Below are 21948 nucleotides of genomic sequence, written 5' to 3' on the forward strand. Positions count from 1 at the left end.
GGCCCGGGTCGAGGCCATCCATGCCAAGATCGAGGATGCATACGCCAAGATATTCCAGGCCACCTCGGACTCCAGCATGCAACCCACGTCTGAAAAGGCGGCGGTGGCCATGGAGCACCTGCTTCCTCATGAGGTCGCCGAGCGGGAGCTGGAGATGCAGCGGAGATCAACGAGCGTCGGGAGGAGGAGTTGCGCGTGGCCGAGGTCGAGGTAGAGAAGAGTCTGTCCGTCGAGGAATCGGCGGTGGAGTACCAACGCGAGATGTGGCGCAGCCACTACTATGAGTACTACAACCTTGAGGGCGGCGCCGAGGACGAGGACGCGGTCGACTTCAGCAGGGGGGACGCGGAGTCCACCAACGGCGGCATGTCGCCAGGACAAGTCATCGACGTCTCATCTCACACCGGCGATGCATAGGCCGGTGCGGCAGCGGATTTTTAATTATGCATACTTAGGCTTTGTTTTTAATGCTGGTCTTTTGTTAGAGCAATGTTTAGGTCAACTGGCTCTATGTAATTACTAAAATTGCTCGATCCAGTAAGTGTGGTATGTCTGCTATACGCTCTTTTGTGTGCCCAAATTAGCAAGCAATGTTAAATTATGCAATGACGTACCCGGGGAAATTTCCACCAAAATTTGAATTATCAAACTCATCCCATGCGCGTAAAGCAGAAGAATCGTTTGCGATGCACACAATTGTTCAAAGTGAATGGTCCGGCGGCACCGCGCGCGTTCAAAGTGAATGTGCCCATGCCTTGAGACCAAAATTTGAATTATCAAACTCATCCCATGCGCGTAAAGCAGAAGAATCGTTTGCGATGCACACAATCGTTCAAAGTGAATGGTCCGACGGCACCACGCGCAAAGTTTCCCTCCACATTTCCAAAATTTTGGCCTACCGCCAAAATATCTACCCCCGCCCCCTTCCCCCTTCCCCACCCCCTTTTCTCCCCGACCACAAGTCACATTTCCCCTATTTCCTCCTTCCTTCCTTGCTAAGCTATAGCCGCTTCCTCGCTCTCGCCGTCTCGCATCCTACCGCCGGGGTGGCCATGGTCTTCTTCAAAGACATCTCCAGCGGTTCCTCCTCCGGCGACTACTACTTCACCACCCGGGTATGCCTCTCTTGTCTCTCTCGGGCTATGACTTGGAATGAAGGATTTTTACCCGGAGGTCGATTTGAGTCGTTTCTTCCTCTCGTAGCTCCCTAAGACCATCAGTGGCAACGAATGGAGCGGGGTGGCTGAAGATCTATCTGCTCATTGTCACCATCAATCTCCATGCGTGAAGCTACTTGCATTTGATTCTGTGGACACTGGGAGGAAGTTTCTGTCATGTGCAGAGAAGGTTAGACCCTCTTCCGTTGTTACAAATCATTTGTTATATGTGATTCAGACACTGTCACGTTCCCAACCCATTCATACCACACCTTCAACCAAACGCATCCTAAGACAGTGTCACCGTTTGTACCTAGTATCTTAAATTGTTGCCATCTCATCAGCGGTGCCATTAGAAAATTATTTGGCACCGCTTCAGCAGTTTGTGCAGCCAACTTTGGTCCACACATCCGAGCAGCCAAGCAGTAAAATACTAAATCTTTATGGCACAAAGGAACTGGGCATCGGAGCAACTACGTGCTCCGGAGTCCGGGTCCCTTTTTTTTCCGCTGCATCGGCTCGCCAGTTTAGGGCACCGGTGCGAGATGCAGCAACAGTTATCTTTACACCAGTTTTGGCATACATAGTGGACGGCCTTAGTGCTATTAGTTCTATGTTACTAAATTTGTGCATGTACACACATGTTAGTATCAATTTGCTGTCATCCAAACACTGTCGCTATGCTGTTGCAGTTATATTTACCTTCCTCATAAAATGTTCAATTTGTTATTTATTGTACATGAGTAAGAACTTGTAGTGTCGTTGTAGTTAATTATAGCTTCTGATGTTCCAGAATTTGGTTGTTGTCTCCGTACCAATTATTTCATTTGCACATTGATCTTTTTGAGAAGATATGTCATAATTAACATGTTTCTTTAGTTTTTCAAAATAAGCATTGGTGATTTTCTATGTTGCTATAAACCCATTTCCCCTACAATTGTTATTGATCTAGTTTTAAATATTATAGGATGAACGGAAGTGTTCTTACTTGGAGTGGGTTGATCAAGAGTGGCCACAGTCTTTGAAGATATGCCTAACGAAGCTCTGGAGCTCGTATGAGGAAGTGAACACAGCTAGGCTTAGAGAAAGTCTTGTCAACGCTGAAGCATATTTCAAGATGCGGGATAAAAAGTTGAAGGTGGAGAATGAGCTCAGATTTTTTTTAAAAGACTTTGCTAAGATGGTGTTGGCGAAGGAGGAGGCACTTGCCCAGTTGGCCCGTGCAAAACGGGTTCTTACTGAACTGAAAGCAGAGGTGGATAAGACGAGCCTGGATGATCTCGATTAGGGAAATGAATATATTGTTCTTATGAAGTTGAACTAGCTATGTGTTGTACTGTGTTGTTTTCATGTAGCTACCGTACTGTGATGTTATAATATATTTATGTGCCTGATATGAAATTGGCAAACAGCTGTTCGATATGAAATGTGAATTTGCGTAATACTGGAATTATTAATTGTAAACTAATAAACCTGCTAAATGTGTCATGGACCTTTGCAAACGGTTCTAGCAGTAAAAGCGGTTGCGATGGATAGCCCAATGCCACACGGTTTTCTTCATCAGATCGTGTGTGATATAGTTGATAAAAGCAAATAGTTAACCAAGGAAAACCGTGTGTGATAGTTACACCTTTCACACATGAGCCTACACATAAAAGTGTGTGGGATGTACGTCCGAACGGAAAAGTTTTCCCTGGATTGACTGTGTGGGATGTACATAAGAACAGAAATGTATTCCTTGGATTGACTGTGTGTGATATACATACGAACGGAAATGTTTTTCTGGGATTCACCGTGTGGGATGTACATACCTACGGAATTGATTTTCTCGGATTACCGTGTGGGATGTACATACCTACGGAAATGATTTCTGCGATTCACCGTGTGGGATGTACATACCTATGGAAATGATTGGGTTTCGATGCCTCGCTCGATCGCACACGGCCCCAGCCTGGGTCTGAGGAGGGCCTACCCCCGACGATTTCTTGGTCATGTGGGAAGGACACCCTATCGCACACACTCACTTGGCGACGGTTCCAAATGCCATCGCGCAAAGGGGTAAAAAACCATTTGTTTAGGACCGACGCGCACCAGTGTAAGGATCACAGTTTATATACTGTTAGGATTAATTTAATTCGGTAATTAAGGATAATCCACCCTTGTACAAACTGCTCATGCGGGTTGCTAGTCAACCAACGCGACGGTTCTCCCACACCCCCACGACGGACGCGTCCTTTCAATCGCATCTCTTCTGCTTGTATATAAACTGTGATCCTTAATGGAATAGAGACAGTTCGATCAAATCGTACTTTCACACGCTATAAGCACTTTCACTCTGCCGAGAGAGCAAATCAAGCCGGCGATAGTCGCCGGAAAAGCAAACTAGAAGGGAAGAAAGGAGAAGGTAAGAGAATGCCTCGTGGTCTCCTGTCCTTCTTCCTGCGCCTTGTTCGTGACGGCGGTCGACGTCGACAGAACCGCCGCCGCCGCCATGGTGTTGACGGACTTCGCCGTCACAACCGCGACGCCCGTGATCTTCGCCGGTTCGGAGGCCGGCGGAACGGTTTCCGTCGCTACGGAGGGCGTCAACGTGGCCCACGTCTTGGGCATGGCGCCCGAGGACCTAAGGACCTAATGCTCATGACGGTGCCGGGCCTTCTGGTGTTCCGCCTGAACCGGACATGCCGGCAGTGCCGCCGCTCCTAGCCTGGATTCTTGCCGGGCCGGCCGCTCTAATGTTGTACGCGGACAAAGTAATGGAGCCCGCGTACGAAGCAATGGATGTCGACACCGTCGGCGTTGAGCCGGAACTCGCAGCTCCCTCACCACCGTGTTTTTGCCCGGTGCACAGCTGGAGGCCATGCGTGACTCCACCACCGTCTCCACGGCAGGACTACGAGGACCAGGAGGAGGCCGAACCTACACAACACATGCCGCCCGCGGAGCCCGCACAGACGGACTCCCCGCGTCTTCCGTCTCCTCCTTATTCGGGCGTGCGTATGGGCTAGTGGACAACCATCACACTAGGCCTAGTTGGCTAGTGGGCACTAGCCCATGCTGTACGAGCAGCAAAAAAATCAAAAAAAAAGGAAAAAGGTGGCTTTACCACGGTAGGCTATCCTGTTTTTGGCCTATTTGCCATTGTTTTTTGTTTTCTTTTCTGATTAGCTTCTGGCTTTTTCAGTTTTTATACATATGTGTTTGTTAGTATTTTCTAACATAGTACTATGTATTGTCTGCTTATAAATGTCAACATGTTTTTATGGATGCAATTTTTAATTGCTACATGTTGATTATGCTTGAAAATTTTATGACTACTTTCATTTTTTGCACATATCTTATGGATTGCATTGATGGCAATATATAACTTTGTTCATGGCTGTGAGGTCTACACCACCTAGTGATTACCTTCAAGGTGTTTTATTTAACACAAGGGTGTACAAAGTACCATAAGAATAAGGTCTACACTACTTGGTAGTGATTACCTCAAAGCAAAAAATGACAGCACACATATTGTGGCATGAAAATAGCCATACGAGTGTATACGCCACTTCGTGGTTATTACCTCTATGTCTTCTACAAAACAAAGATCTACGCCATTTTATGGTGATTATCTTTTGTAGAAAGTCATATTTTGGGTCATTTAGGCTTTTCCTAGACCTTTATATTTGAATCAAACATTTTATTTTACACATAATTAATTTACATGAGTGTAAATTAATGCGCATGATATTTTCATGCAGGGTATGGCTGACATATCCAAGAAGGAATTTGCTGAGTTTGCCATTGATGGCAGAAATTATCTGACCTGGGCCATGGATGAAAAGATTAAGTTGGCGGCCAGGAATCTGATCAGCACTATAACCACACCTACTCAAGGTGCTCCTACTATCGCAGGGAAAATTCCGCTTGCACTTCATTCGACACCACCTTGATCCTTCTCTGAAAGAAAAGTACATGATGGAGGAAAGTCCTCTATCGTTGTGGAGCTCCTTAAAGGAGTGTTATGATCAACAAAGGTTGGTGATGTTGCCTGAAGCGTAAAGATAATGGGCACTTATCCGTTTCCAGCATTTTAAGTCCGTTGTAGCATACAATTATGTCGTGCATCAAATCAACTCTAAGTTGAGATTCTGCAATAGTGCAGTTTCAGATGCGGATCTCATTGAAAATACACTCTCTACTTTTCATCCTAATATGAGGATTCTTGCTGAACAACATCGTCAACATAAAAACAAGAAGCATTCTGAGTTGATATGTGCACTTCTTCCGGCAGAAAAGCAAAGTGAAATTCTTGATAAGAATAATATGTCCCGTCCAACGGGAACACTACCGCTGCCTGAAGCACATCTCAATTATTAGAATACTTAAAAGTGTCGTGGTCCCAAAAGGAACCATAGGAAGTTTAAAGGAAAGTGGAGACGCAGTGAGAATTAGAATAGCAATGGAGTTCAAAAGGGCAAGAATCATTTTAAGATAAATGATAAGGTTAGCAGATCTCAAGCTTGCTACAGATGTGGTTCTACTACTCATCATGCAAGGAAGTGTACAACTTCTAAGAATTTGGTGACGCTGTATCAACAATCAATTGGCAAGGGAAAGAAGGCTCAAGGGAACCAATACGAAGCTCACTTCACTGGTCCAATGATTGAAAGTTCTCAAGACATTCATCGGAACGAAGTTCATGACAACATGGAGAACCAAGATCAGGCTCAGCAAAGGGAAGGACCACCACTTAATGTTGATGAGATGTTGGTGGACTTCGCTTCTACTAAAGATATATATGGAGATATACTTTGATCTCCCAGTAATGTCATAAGTATTATGATAATGTCCTTAGTTATATTGTGTGTTGTAAAATAATTATGTCCTCAGACATAGGTATTGTAATAATTATGTACTTATACATAATGTATTATAATATGTAAGCAGACATACATAGTATGTAATGTATGTGTTAGTTATATATGAGATTGGATAAATAATGACTTTTATTCTTTTACTCTATAGAAAATTTCGAGAAACAATCCAATGGAGGAGGAAATTTGTTTAGTAGACAGTGGTGCCTCTAACACAATTCTACGGGAGGTTAAATATTTCCAAAGTCTCACAAAGTGTAAGGGAATTGTTATGACAATTGGTGGTCATGACACGGTAATTGTTGGTTCTGGTCAAGCCACATTTACACTCCATAATGGTACAAAACATGAAATCCAGTAGGCATTATTGTATCCGGATTCAACTCGTACCCTGTTGAGTTTTAAGGATATCCGCATGAATGGCTACCACATTGAAACTCATGAAGACAATGCGGCTGAAAGCCTACTCATAACTCAACAGAAGGGATCCGACAAGGAAATCCTTGAGAGACTGCCTGCTCTATCTTCTGGACTGTATTACACATACATCAAGCCAGAGCAACATTTGGCATACAAAATAATTTTTCAGAATCTTGACAAGTTCAAGATATGGCATGATCGCCTGGGTCATCCTGGTGTGGGGATGATGAGAAAAATTATTGATGGTTCAGCTGGACACAACATAACGGTTTCTAATTTCCCCAAATCCTTGGATTTTGTATGCACTGCATGTGCAACAGGGAAATTAATCACAAGACCTTCATAGCTGAAGATCAAGAATGAACCACTTAATTTTCTTGAACGCATTCAAGGAGATATATGTGGCCCAATTCAACCGTTATCGGGACCATTTAGATATTTTATGGTGCTCATTGATGCATCAACAAGATGGTCCAATGTGTGTCTATTATCAACAAGGAACCATGCTTTTGCTAAGCTGATCGCTCAAATCATTAAACTAAGGGCAAATCATCCTGAACACATGATAAAATCCATCAGAATGGATAATGCTGCTGAATTTAGTTCATGAGCATTCAATTATTACTGCCTAGCTTTGGGCATAACTGTGGAGCATTCTGTACCATATGTACACACACAAAATGGTCTTGCGGAATCACTTATCAAGAGGATCAAGTTGATAGCAAGACCACTCCTGCAGAACTGTAATCTTCCAACATCTTGTTGGGGACATGCGGTATTGCATGTCGCAGAGTTGATACAAATTCGACCAACTGCATATCATACGGCCTCCCCATTGCAGTTAATACGTGGGAATCAACCAAGTATTTCCCATCTTCGAAGATTCGGTTGCGCTGTGTACGTACCAATATCACCACCTCACCGTACATCAATGGGTCCACATAGAAAATGGGGATCTATGTGGGGTACAATTCTCCGTCGATTATAAAGTACCTGGAACCTCTAACAGGGGACCTATTTACAGCCCAGTATGATGATTGTATCTTCGATGTGTTGGGGAACGTAGTAATAATTCAAAATTTTCCTACGTGTCACCAAGATCAATCTAGGAGATGCTAGCAACGAGAGAGAGGGAGTGCATCTTCATACCCTTGAAGATCGCTAAGCGGAAGCGTTACAAGAACGCGGTTGATGGAGTCGTACTAGCGGCGATTCAAATCGCGGAAGATCCGATCCAAGCGCCGAACGGACGGCGCCTCCGCGTTCAACACACGTACAGCCCGGGACGTCTCCTCCTTCTTGATCCAGCAAGGGGAGAGGAGAAGTTGAGGGAAAGCTCCGGCAGCACGACGGCGTGGTGGTGGTGGAGCTCATGGTTCTCCGGCAGGGCTTCGCCAAGCACTATGGAGGAGGAGAGGGCTGCGCCAGGGGAAGGGGGTGCGGCTGCCCTCTCTCTCCCTCACTATATATAGGGGGAAGGGGGTCGAGGAGGCGCCCTAGGGTTCCCTAGGGGAGGGGTGGCGGCCACAGGGAAACCCTAGATGGGTTTGGGCGCCCCCACCCCTAGGAAACTTGCCCCCCCCAAGCCGGGAGGGGTGGCTGCCCTAGGGGAGGCGCCCCCACCTCTCCACGTTACGTGAGATGGGGTGGGAGGGGCGCACAGCCCCTTAGTGGGCTGATGTGCCCCCTCCCCTTGGCCCATAAGGCCCCCCAACGCTTGTCGGGGCCTCCGAAACACCTTTCGGTCACGCTGGTCGTCACCCGGTACCCCCGGAACAATTCGGGACTCCAATACCCTTTGTCCAATATATCGATCTTCACCTCCGGACCATTCTGGAGTTCCTCGTCACGTCCGGGATCTCATCCGGGACTCCGAACAACCTTCTGTAACCACATACTATTTCCCATAACAACTCTAGCATCACCGAACCTTAAGTGTGTAGACCCTACGGGTTTGGGAACCATGCAGACATGACCGAGACACCTCTCCGGCCAATAACCAATAGCGGGATCTGGATACCCATATAGGCTCCCACATGTTCCACGATGATCTCATCGGATGAACCACGATGTCGAGGATTCAATCAATCCCGTATACAATTCCCTTTGTCTATCGGTATGTTACTTGCCCGAGATTCGATCGTCGGTATCCCTATACCTTGTTCAATCTCGTTACCGGCAGGTCTCTTTACTCGTTCCGTAACACATGATCCCGTGACTAACTTCTTAGTCACATTGAGCTCATTATGATGATGCATTACCGAGTGGGCCTAGAGATACCTCTCCGTCACACGGAGTGACAAATCCCAGTCTCGATTCGTGCAAACCCAGCACACACTTTCGGAGATACCTGTAGTGCACCTTTATAGTCACCCAGTTACGTTGTGACGTTTGATACACCCAAAGCACTCCTACGGTATCCGGGAGTTACACAATCTCATGGTCTAAGGAAATGATACTTGACATTGGAAAAGCTCTAGCGAACGAACTACACGATCTTGTGCTATGCTTAGGATTGGGTCTTGTCCATCACATCATTCTCCTAATGATGTGATCCCGTTATCAATGACATCCAATGTCCATGGTCAGGAAACCATAACCATCTATTGATCAACGAGCTAGTCCACTAGAGGCTTACTAGGGACATGTTGTGGTCTATGTATTCACACATGTATTACGGTTTCCGGTCAATACAATTATAGCATGAACAATAGACAATTATCATGAACAAGGAAATATAATAATAACCATTTTATTATTGCCTCTAGGGCATATTTCCAACACGATGAGGACAATTTTTCGGCATTAGGGGGAGAAAAGAACCACAAAGAATGCCGGGAAATAGATTGGAATGTCAAAGGCATTTAGTCCTTAGATCCACGTACGAATGGATCTGAACTAGAAGTTCAGAAAATTATTAATTTGCAAATAATCTGCCAGATGCATTTACTGACTGTAAAGGTGTCACTAAATCCCATGTTCCCGGTATGAATGTTCCAAAGAGAGCTGAGATATCTCATAAGACCACTCAACTGCCCAAGAGGGGGAGAAAACTGGAGAAAAAGGACAAGGCTTCTCAGAAGCGTCCACGGGAAGTGAGGATCCCTCAAATAGTAAATGCAGGTCAACCAGAGTAGATATTCAACCTAGTGTTGAAAAGCACCTAAAGGATGTTATGCATCCAGAACTTAGCACAACTGTGCACACAAATATTGGTGTTGGTGCATCGGTACACCCTGACTCGATTGTTGTGGGAAATCACGATGAGTCAGAAGGTATTGATGAGATTTCCATCAACTATGTTGAATCAGGAGAATCATTCAACAGAAATACTACAATTGTCGACATATTTTTCGCCCTAAAGATTGCAGATGACCTGGCATTGGATTGTGAACCTAAGTCCATGGCAGAGTGTATGAAACGCTCAGACTGGTCCAACTGGAAGGTTGCAATAGAGGATGAATTGCGCTCGCTTGCCAAGAGAGGGTTATTTACTGTAGTAATACCCACTCCTCATAATGTTTTCCCCGTGGGGGCAAAATGGGTTTTTGTTCGTAAAAGGAACGAAAACAATGAGGTGGTGAGATATAAAGCGAGGCTTGTAGCACGAGGGTTTACACAGAGACCTGGCATCGATTATGATGAAACATATTCTCCTGTGATGAGTGGAATCACATACCGATACTTGATATCACTGGCAGTGCAAATGAATTTGTATATCCAATTGATGGACGTGGTGACATCATATTTATATGGGTCACTTAAGACGGATATCTATATGAAAGTTCCCGAGGGACTGAAGATTTCGGATCCGAAAGCTAATCACAACATGTATTGCATAAAGCTACTGAAGTCGTTATACGACTTGAGATAGTCAAGTAGAATGTGGTATAACCGACTAAGTGAGTTCCTTCTAAAGAAGGGTTACTCAAACAACAATGATTGCCCATGTGTGTTCATCAAGAAATCCACTGATGGATTTTGTATAATTTCCTTGTATGTAGATGACTTGAACATCATTGGGACTACACGAGAAATACATGAGGCAAGTAATCATTTGAAGACGGAATTCGAGATGAAAGATTTGGGTAAAACCAAATTTTGTCTTGGTTGGCAACTTGAACATTTTTCTTCAGGAATACTTGTTCATCAGTGTGCTTACATCCAAAAGATATTGGAAAAATTCAATATGGATAAAGCATACCCATCAAAAACACCTATGGTCGTCAGATCTCTTGATAGAGATAAAGACCCATTTAGGCCTAAGGGTGGTGATGAAGAGATATTGGGACCAGAGTTTCCATATCTCAGTGCCATTGGTGCACTAATGTATGCAACAAACTGCACTAGACCTGACATAGCATTGGTAGTTAATTTGCTGGCTAGATACAGCGCATCACCAAGGAAAAGGCATTGGGTTGGTGTGAAGAATATTTTCAGATATCTTCAGGGCACCAAAGATCTTGGTTTATTCTATCAGAAAAATCAAGAGAGAACCATGGTGAGGTATTGCGATGCTGGATACTTGTCAGATCCCCATGAAGCCAGATCACAGACTGGTTTTGTCTTCTTACATGGAGGTGCATCCTTCTCTTGGAAGTCAACAAAGCAAACCTTAGTGGCAACGTACACCAGTCATTCTGAGATAATTGCTTTGTTCAAAGCATCACGTGAATCTGTATGGCTTTGCAGAATGATGAACTTTGTCCAAAGTTCAAGTGGGATTGGTTCGTTGAAATCACCCACCATTATCTATGAAGATAATGTTGCTTGTATTGCACAAATGCAAACGGGTTATATTAAGAGAAATATTACAAAGCATATTTCTTCTAAATTATTTTATCCCCATGATCTGCAAGAAAAGAGGGAGATAAGTATTTTGCAAACGAAGTCATGCGACAATCTCGCTAATCTATTTGCTAAGTCTTTGCCAAGTTCTCTATTTCATAAATATGTAACTGGAATTGGTATGAGACGACTTCGAGACTTGCAAAATTCAGGGGGAGAAATCTCCTAAGATATAACCTATTAAGATCACGAGATCTTTAATATTGCACTCTTTTCCTTTGTGAGTTTTTCCAAATGGTTTCTCATGTAAGGAAGGAGTTTTTCATGGCAATGTTGTATATTTTCTTCTCATTTTTCCCACGGGGTTTTGGAGAAGAAATTTCAAGGATGATCGGAGAATATTCCAAGGGTGATCGGTCTCAAAGACAAGTGAGAATTAGGGGGAGTGTTAGGATTAATTTAATCCGGTAATTAAGGATAATCCTCCCTTGTACAAACAACTCGTGTGGATTGCTAGTCAACCGACGCGATGGTTCTCCCACACCCCCACAACGGACGCGTCTTTTCAATCGCGCCTCTTCTGCTTGTATATAAAATGTGATCCTTAATGGAATAGAGACAGTTCGATCAATTTGTTCTTTCACATATACTCCCTCCGTTCCGAAATATAAGTCTTTTTAGACATTTCAAATGGACTACAACATATGGATGTATGTAGACATATTTTAGAGTGTAGATTCACTCATTTTGCTCCGTATGTAGTCACCTATTGGAATCTCTAGAAAGACTTATATTTTGGAACGGAGGGAGTACAAGCAGAACAGACGCGATAGAAAAGATGCGTCCGTCGTGGGGGCCTGGGAGAACCACCGCGTCGGTTTTCTAGCAATCCGCACGAGCAGTTTGTACAAGGGAGGATTATCCTTAATTACCGAATTAAATTAATCCTAACAAAATAGTCCAAATCAAAGGAGTAGTGCAAGGGATAAAAAAGGAAAAAACTAACGCCCACACGTGTGGCATCTTGCACATCGCCCACACGCCTCCTTTACCACTCATTTTGCTATGTGAACAGATGACATCAGCAGGAATCTTTTTGGTTTTCGGCTTAAAAATATTTTATTTCCTAATTTAAAAATCAAATTAAAATTCCGTTTTAACCATTAAATCCGTCTCGACAAGATCTTCAAAACTAGACCCCATGTTGATATGTTTCGACGAATTTTTTTTGCCCAAAAGTTGCCATGATGTTTACACTGTAGTTGCCATAGTGCTTAAACTAAAGTTGCCATGTGGCAATTTCAGTTTGTAGAGCATGGCAATTTTAGTATTTTCATGATGGCAACTCCAGTCTTTGACCATGAAAATTATTTTTTGTATGAACCATGGCAATTTTAAGTGCATGTATCATGGAAATTTTAGTTTATGGTTCAAGGCAAGTCTAGTTTCTTAATTCCCCATTTTATAAATGTCAAAAATTTACTTTTAAATGTAGAAGAAATCTGAAACATATCATGGCAACTTCAGTGTAAACACCATGGCAATTCATGTGTAATAGACATGGCAACTTTTAACCCTAAAAAAATTCGTCGAAATATATTGATATGAGATCTAGTTTCGAAGATCTCGTCGCGAGGGATTTAATGGTGAAAACGGATCTTCAATCGGATTTTTCATTTAAGAGATAAAACATTTTAAAAACTAAAAATCCAAAAAGATTCTCACATGCATGCATGCGATGATGTGGCGCAATCTGAGTGTTATAGGGCGTGTGGGCGGGTTGAGCATCTCCAGCCGCGCCCCCAACAGGCCCTCCCCAGGCGTTTTTGCCGCGCCGGCGCCCAAAAAACGGCCCAGTCGCCCCCCAGAAGCCCGTTTTTCGCCGGCTCGGGCCGAATCTGGTGCCGGCAGACCCAGGCAGAACCCGGCGCCCTGGGGGGCGCCTGGGGCGCCGGCACAAGCGAAAAGGCGTGCGTGGGTCCGCCCTATCGGCGAGTCGAGCGCCTCTTCCCGCCGTTTCTCCCCGCTTTTCCCCCAGTTCCCTCCCATTTTCTCCTTTCCTCCCGCCATTCTCTCTCCCGCTCGCCTCCCAGCCGGCCACCATGTCACCGAAGAAGTACGTCGTCCCCCGCGCCGCGGCAACCGCGACCGCCTCCTTCGCCCAGCCGAAGCAGAGGAAGCCGAGGGCGCCGCCGTCCAAGCCGCCGGGCATGACAAACGCCGATTGGAGGGTAGAAGTACAGCGACGGGAGGCCGTCACCGCCGACCGGCGGATCAGGGCCCTCGCCAAGAAGGCCCGTGACAACGCGGCACGCGCGGCTGCGGGTGCCGCTGCCGCTGCCGCTTCCGCGGACCAGGCCGAGGCCGAGGCGGCACGTGCGGGGATGATGAATCCCCCCGGCAACCACGCGCCGTACGCGCCCTGGGGTTAGCAAGGTGTCGGGTCTCCGACGCCGCAGCCATGGGGATCGCCGGGCTACGCCGACGGGGACGTGAACGGTGGGTTCAACCCAAATGTCACGTTCCCCCATGGACACCCGGCCCAGTGCACGCCCTCGCCCGCCTTCACCGGCGTGCAGTACCCTCCATACAACTACTCTCCGCCCGCGTACGCGTCCACCCCGACGCCCCCTCTCCGCGTTGCGCACTGCCCTTCTCGCACCTCGGCGACGCCAACGAGACCGAGACCGACATGGACGACATCATCGCGGAAGGATCGGCCGCGGCCGCCGCGTCTCCCGGGTTCACCGCGGATGAGGCGGTGGATCTCAGCGGCGGCATGGACGGCGAGCTCGCCTACGTCTACGGCGACGAGGAGCAGGAGGAGCAGGAGGAAGAGGACGAGGACGAGGAGGAGCCGGCGAGGAGGCGCAAGAAGAAGAAGCGGACGGCCAGGTCAGCCGAGCCGCGCATCAAGTGGGCGTCCAAGGAGGAGGAATGCCTCGCCGAGGCATGGAAAGTCGTCTGCCTCGACCCGACCACCGGCGCGAACCAGAGCATCGACACGTACTGGGCGCGCATCAAGGCCGAGTTCGACGAGCGCAAGCTCGTCGACCCCTACTTCAAAGGCGTCTACATGCAGCGCGGGTCGAAGGCGATGGCGAACCATTGGGGGCGCATCCAGGGGGCGTGCAACAAATGGCATGGTGTCGTCGAGGAGGTGGCCGCTCGCCCGGAGAGCGGCGCCAGCATTGAGGATCAGGTATGCCACGCCGGTCTCCTGTCTCTCTTCGCCGTGTGCGCCCGCCAACTGTTTGTTCGTCCCCGCGCAGTTGCTGCGCATGTTCGGCCTGTATAGGCAAAGCAACAACGACGCCGAGTTCAAGTACCTCCACGTTTACAAGCGCATTGACAAGTGCGACAAGTGGGCGGAAGTCCGGCGCACCCTCGATAAGGCCAAGGAGACATACAAGCCGGACGCGCCTGCTCCGGCGCGTCAGAAGGGCGGCCGGACGGCAACAAATGTGCCAAGAAGGGGAAACACGCCGACGCGGCCACCGCTCGTGTGCAGGAATCCATCCAGCACTGCCTCGCCGACGCACAGGCCCGGACCGTCCTTCGTGGAGAGAAGACCGAGGCTCGGTGGTCGGCGTTGATGTCGACAAGCGCCGTCAAGCTCGACCTACTCCGGACCAACGTCGCCGTGAAGAAGAGGAACACCGACCTGGCTTTCCTGCTGGGCGGGGCGGACATGCTCCAGAGCACCGACGAGGCGATCAAGGCGTGGTACAGGGCGCATGTCGGCCTTATCCTGGACCAGCTTCCCTCGACGACGCCGCCCACGCCCACGCCCACGACGACGCCGCCCACGCCCACGCCGCCAACAAGCCCGACCGATGATGCCGCCGAGACTGCCCGCAGCGCAGAAGCCACGCCGCCAAGCACAGAGACCCCGTCAAGCCCGCGCACGCCGACTCCGCCGACGCCGGAGGCCGACCTCGCCGTCTGATGCGCGTTTTTGTTCTGATTTTTGTACGCCGAACTTTTCATCGATCGCCGATCACCGCTTGATCGCCGGATTATGGCGTTTATTTTTGAGCGCGGGAATGAACTACGTTTGAATTTGCCAAGGCGGCGGCGGGGGGGCGGGGGGGGGGGGGGGGGGGGGCTGGGTGAGCCCTGGGGGCCGAACGGCTAGAGATGCTCAAGCTCCCACCACACGTGTGGGCGTTAGCGGTGTCTAAAAAAGGGCGAAGAAAACTGAAAACCGAGGGGGTACAAAAGATCGACCCGGGGCTTCTGAAACGGGTACCTTCTGAAACAGCGAGCAATTAATCAAGAATTTGAACAACGCATGCGCAAGAAGCAACTCCATGTAAAAATGGCCATGAAACCGCCACCTGGATCCCGATCCCCTGCTCGTCAGCAGGATCCAACATACAGCACTACCTCTCTTTTCGCTTCACTCCATTCTCAAACCTCCATCCTACCATGGCGCAGCATAAGCGTGCAGTTTCCACCCTCGTTCTTCTCCTCCTCCTGTTCTTCTCGGCGTCGACGAATGCCACACGGCCACCAGCAACGCTCCGCATCCCCGTCGTCCACCGCGACGCGGTCTTCCCGCCGCCGCCGGGCGCCAGCCGGGGTAGCCTCCTAAGCCGCCGCGCGGCTGCCGACGCCGCACGCTACGCGGCCCTCAAGGCGTCCCTCTGCCTCCGCCGCTCCTCCGCGCACGACGACCGCCTCCACTCCCCGGTCATGTCCGGGCTCCCCTTCGACAGCGGCGAGTACTTCGCGTCCATCGGCGTGGGCACCCCGTCCACCACCGCGCTGCTGGTCATCGACACCGGCAGCGACCTCATCTGGCTACAGTGCAAGCCCTGCCGCCGCTGCCACCGCCAGATGAGCCTGCTCTACGACCCCAAGGACTCCAGCACCTACCGCCAGATCCCCTGCTCGTCGCCGCGGTGCTTCCCTCGCCAGGGCTGCGACAGCAGCACCGGGGCCTGCGGGTACACCATGGTCTACGGCGACGGCTCCGGCAGCAGGGGCAACCTCGCCACCGACAGGCTCGTCTTCTCCAACGACACGTCCGTGGACAGCATCGTCATCGGGTGCGGCCACGACAACGAGGAGCTGTTCGACTCGTCGGCCGGGGTGCTGGGCGTCGGCCGCGGCACCGGCTCCCTGGCGACGCAGGTGGCGCCGACCTACGGGCGCTACTTCGCCTACTGCCTCGGCGACCGCACGTCCGTCGCGCGGAGCAGCGCCTCCTACCTCGCCTTCGGCCGCACGCCGGAGCCGCCGTCCACGGCCTTCACCCCGCTGCTGTCCAACCCGCGGCGCCCCAACCTGTACTACGTGAACATGGCCGGGTTCAGCGTCGGCGGCGAGCGTGTCGCCGGCGGGTTCTGCAGCTCCGGCCTCTGGCTCGACCCGGCGAACGGGCGGGGCGGCGTGGTGGTGGACTCGGGCACGTCCATATCGCGGCTCCCCAGGGACGCGTACGCGGCGCTGCGCGACGCCTTCGACGCGCGCGCGGCCGCGGCCGGGATGCGGAGGCTGGCCCGGGGCATCTCGGTGTTCGACGCGTGCTACGAGCTCCGAGGCGCCAGCGTGCCGGCAGTGACGCTGCACTTCGCCGGCGGGGCGGACGTGGCGCTGCCCCCGGAGAACTACTTCATACCCGAGCAGGGCGGGAGGTACCACTGCCTGGCGCTGGAGGCGACGGACGACGGGCTCAGCGTGGTCGGCAACGTCCTGCAGCAGGGGTTCCGGGTCGTGTTTGACGTCGAGAAGGAGCGTGTCGGGTTCGCGCCAAATGGCTGCTAAGCTTGATCAACATTTATTTACACGGTTGTTTAACCTGAAGCACGAGTGTGTACTGCAGCCATAAATTGTTGTTTTCAGGTGTTACATATTACCTCCGTCCCAAATTACTTTCTGTATTTAACACTAAAACATGTCTAGATGCATCCGTATCCAAACAAATTTAAGACAAACTAGTAGAATGTCCGTGTGTTGCCACGGACATTTGAAATATTTATGAACGTAATGCATGTTAAATTTTATAGGTATAGGAAAGATAGCTAGTAATAATTTGAAAATCACTTCACTGGCAATTTAAGTTGATAGAAATGATAATTTATTGATGTATACATAGGAATCGATGATCCAACTAATCTATATTTATATCTATATCTATATCTATATCTATATCTACTATTAAAAAGATTAGGTATTCTTGGTTTGGTTCCGTTTTATTTGGTCCCGTCTTAAATATTTTCACATATGTATGCTATTTTTTAGTTTTGTCCACTTGACGAAAGTATGTTCAAAGAAAGGAAACCGGGACGAACGAAGGAAATAGATACGTAGGTGTAAAGGAAACTTGAAACTAAGGGAAGCAGCCGGCCGGCTGGCCCGTATCTATTTTTCAGTTGCCAAACGAAACAATGCTGCCGGCCCATATGTCGATTTTATTTACGGAAAAACTAACGCCCACACATGTGGGCCTTTGTACATCGCTCACACGCCTTCATCACCACTCATTTTGTCACGTATGAACAGATGACATCAGCAAAAATCCTTTTGGTTTTCGGCTTAAAAATCTTTTATCGCCTAATTAAAAAAGCGAATTAAAAATCCGTTTTCACCATTAAATCCGTCTCGACGAGACCTTCAAAATTAGACCCCATGTTGATATGTTTCGACGAATTTTTTTTTGCCCAAAAGTTGTCATGATGTTTATACTGTAGTTGCCATAATGCTTAAACTAAAGTTGCCATGTGGCAATTTTAGTTTGTAGATCATGACAATTTTAGTTTTTCGATAATGACAATTCCAGTACTTTGACCATGAATTTTTTTTATATGAACCATGGCAATTTTAAGTGCATGTATCATGGCAATTTTAATTTATGATGCATGGCAAGTCTAGTTTCTTAATTTCCCGTTTTATAATATGTCAAAATTTACTTTTAAATGTAGAAGAAAATAGCTGAAACATATCATGGCAACTTCAGTGTAAACATCATGGCAATTGATACGTCTCCATCGTATCAACTTTTCCAAACACTTTTGCCCTTGTTTTGGACTCTAACTTGCATGATTTGAATGGAACTAATCCGGACTGACGCTGTTTTCAGCAGAATTGCCATGGTGTTATTTATGTGCAGAAACAAAAGTTCTCGGAATGACCCGAAACTCCACGGAACATATTTTTGGAAAATATTAAAAATACTGAAAGAAGAATCCACGTCAGGGGGGCCTCCACCTGTCCACGAGGGTGGGGGCGCGCCTGCCCCCCTGGGCGCGCCCCTGCCTCGTGGGCCCCCTGTTGCTCCACCGACCTCAACTCCAACTCCATATATTCGTGTTCGGGGAGAAAAAAATAAGAGAGAAAGATTCATCGCGTTTTACGATACGGAGCCGCCGCCAAGCCCTAAACTCTCTCAGGAGGGCTGATCTGGAGTCCGTTCGAGGCTCCGGAGAGGGGAATCCGTCGCCATCGTCATCATCAACCATCCTCCATCACCAATTTCATGATGCTCACCGCCATGCGTGAGTAATTCCATCATAGGCTTGCTGGACGGTGATGGGTTGGATGAGATTTATCATGTAATCGAGTTAGTTTTGTTAGGGTTTGATCCCTAGTATCCACTATGTTCTGAGATTGATGTTGCCATGACTTTGCTATGCTTAATGCTTGTCACTAGGGCCCGAGTGCCATGATTTCAGATCTGAACCTATTATGTTTTCATGAATATATTTGAGTTCTTGATCCTATGTTGCAAGTCTATAGTCACCTACTATGTGTTATGATCCGGCAACACCGAAGTGACAATAATCGGGACCACTCCCGGTGATGACCATAGTTTGAGGAGTTCATGTATTCATTATGTGTTAATGCTTTGTTCCGGTACTAAATTAAAAGGAGGCCTTAATATCCCTTAGTTTCCATTAGGACCCCGCTGCCACGGGAGGGTAGGACAAAAGATGGCATGCAAGTTCTTTTCCATAAGCACGTATGACTATATTCGGAATACATGCCTACATTACATTGATGAATTGGAGCTAGTTCTGTGTCACCCTATGTTATGACTGTTACATGATGAACCACATCCGGCATAATTCTCCATCACCGATCCAATGCCTACGAGCTTTTCACATATTGTTGCGCTTATTTACTTTTCCGTTGCTATTGTTACAATCACTACAAAACCCAAAAACATTACTTTTGCTACCGTTACCGTTACTTCCATACTACTTTGCTACTAAATACTTTGCTGCAGATACTAAGTTATCCAGGTGTGGTTGAATTGACAACTCAACTGCTAATACTTGAGAATATTATTTGGCTCCCCTTGTGTCGAATCAATAAATTTGGGTTGAATACTCTACCCTCAAAAACTGTTGCGATCCCCCTATACTTGTGGGTTGTCAAGACTATTTTCTAGCGCCGTTGCCGGGGAGCATAGCTCTATTCTTTGTGTCACTTGGGATTTATATCTGCTGGTCACTATGAGGAACTTGAAAGATGTGAAAACAACAATTTATCCCTCAACTACGAGGGGAGGTAAGGAACTGCCATCTAGCTCTGCACTTGATTCACCTTCTGTTTTGAGTAAGCTTGCGACACCTAAACCTGCTTCTGCTATTCATTCTGATATGTCGCATGTTATTGATGATGCCACTTCTGCTATGCATGATACTTATGATGAAACTACTTCTATGCTTGATACTACTGTGCCACTTGGTGAATTTCTTGATGAACAACTTGCTAGGGCTAGAGAGAATGAAATTATTGAAACTGATAATATTGTAGATAGTGATGATGAAGACTCTCCCCCTAATAAATATGAATTGCCTGTTGTGCCTAAGGGTTATGTTCTGGATGAAGAATCCGCTAGAGCTATTCTTGCTTGCAATGATAGAAGTGATCTTAAGAAGTTATTAGCTAAATGGAAGCAACAATCTCTTAATGCTAGAATGAAACCTAACCCTGCTTTTGCTACTTCACCTATCAATGTTACTGATAAGGATTATGAATTCTCTATTGATCCTGATATAATTACTTCGGTTGAATCTTATCCTTTTTATGGCTATGAATCTGAAACTGTTGTGGCACATCTTACTAAATTAAATGATATTGCCACCCTGTTCACTAATGATGAGAAATCTCGCTACCTTTATATCCTTCAAATATTTCCGTTCTCATTAAAGGGTGATGCTAAGATATGGTTTAATTCTCTTTATCCTAGTTGTGTGCGTAGTCCCCAGGATATGATTTATTACTTCTCTGCTAAATATTTCCCCGCTCATAAGAAACAAGCTGCTTTAAGGGAAATATATAATTTTGTGCAAATTGAAGAAGAGAGTCTCCCACAAGCTTGGGGGAGGCTTCTCGAGTTACTTAATGCTTTGCCTGATCATCCTCTTAAGAAAAATGAAATACTTGATATCTTTTATAATGGACTAACCGATGCTTCCAGAGATTACCTGGATAGTTGTGCTGGTTCTGTTTTCAGGGAAAGAACACTGGATGAAGCTGAAATTCTATTGAATAATATGTTGACCAATGAAAATAATTGGACACTTCCTGAGCCAGCTCCTGAGCCTATTCCTAAACCAACTCCGAAGAAAAGAGGTGTTTTATTTCTCAGTCCTGAAGATATGCAAGAGGCAAAGAAATCTATGAAAGAAAAAGGTATTAAAGCCGAAGATGTGAAGAATTTACCTCCTATTGAAGAAATACATGGTCTTAATTTACCGCCTGTTGAGGAAATATATGATCTTAATCCATCACTTATTGAAGAAACTCATGTTCTTGATAACCCGACACAGGTAGTAAAGGTAAATTCTCTCTATGGATTTGATGAAGGTGATATTCCTCAATATAAGTCTGCTAGACAGTGCTTAGATGAGTTTGAAAATTTTATTGTTAAACAAGAAAATTTTAATGCTTATTTTGGTAGACAATTGAAATACAATTCCGATATGCTTGAATACTTGGGTGATTATATGTCTAGAGTTAAAGGTGAACTTAAACTCATTAGTAAACATGCTTCTATGGTTACCACTCAAGTAGAACAAGTACTTAAAGCTCAAAATGATTTGCTCAATGAAATGAATAGTAAGAATAATGATTATGCTGTTAGAGTGGCTACTAGAACCGGTAAAATGACTCAGGAACCTTTGTATCCCGAAGGCCATCCTAAGAGAATTGAGCAAGATTCTCAGAGAAATAATGTGGATGCACCAAGTCCTTCTAAAAAGAAGAAAAGGAAAAATGATAGGACTTTGCATGCTTCTAGTGAACCTATTGCTGAACCACCTGAGAATCCAAATGATACTTCTATTTTTGATGCTGAAACACAACCTGGTAATGAACAGGAAACTAGTGATAATGCTGAACCACCTGAGAATCCAAATGATACTTCTATTTCTGATGCTGAAACACAATCTGGTAATGAACAGGAAACTAGTAATAATGTTAATGATGATGTTCATGATGATGCTCAACCTAGCAATGATAATGATGTAGAAATTGAACCTGTTGTTGATCTTGATAACCCACAATCAAAGAATCAACGTTATGATAAGAGAGAATTTGTTGCTAGGAAACACGGTAAAGAAAGAGAACCATGGGTTCAGAAACCCATGCCTTTTCCTCCCAAACCATCCAAGAAAAAGGATGATGAGGATTTTGAGCGCTTTGCTGAAATGATGAGACCTATCTTTTTGCGTATGCGATTAACTGATATGCTCAAAATGAATCCTTAT

The 21948-nt window shown here is 46.7% G+C and overlaps 1 protein-coding gene and 1 pseudogene across 1 annotated transcript; one reads left to right on the forward strand and one right to left on the reverse strand.

The window, feature by feature from the left end:
- Window positions 1-3455: 3455 nt before the first annotated feature.
- Window positions 3456-13294, reverse strand: LOC109783532 (uncharacterized; annotated as a pseudogene).
- Window positions 13295-15655: 2361 nt separating this feature from the next.
- Window positions 15656-17062, forward strand: LOC109783533 (aspartyl protease family protein 2-like). The gene has a single exon (XM_020342131.2). It carries the CDS (start codon window positions 15656-15658, stop codon window positions 16994-16996), a length of 1341 nt encoding a protein of 446 aa, XP_020197720.1. The 3' UTR covers window positions 16997-17062.
- Window positions 17063-21948: the final 4886 nt, after the last annotated feature.

The sequence above is a fragment of the Aegilops tauschii genome, chromosome 3 (assembly GCF_002575655.3).
Source record: "Aegilops tauschii subsp. strangulata cultivar AL8/78 chromosome 3, Aet v6.0, whole genome shotgun sequence".
In the NCBI taxonomy this organism is placed as follows: Eukaryota; Viridiplantae; Streptophyta; class Magnoliopsida; order Poales; family Poaceae; genus Aegilops; species Aegilops tauschii.

Excerpts from the sequence above, each read along its gene's own strand:
- LOC109783533 (XM_020342131.2), top strand. The coding sequence starts at position 15,656 with ATGGCGCAGCATAAGCGTGCAGTTTCCACCCTCGTTCTTCTCCTCCTC.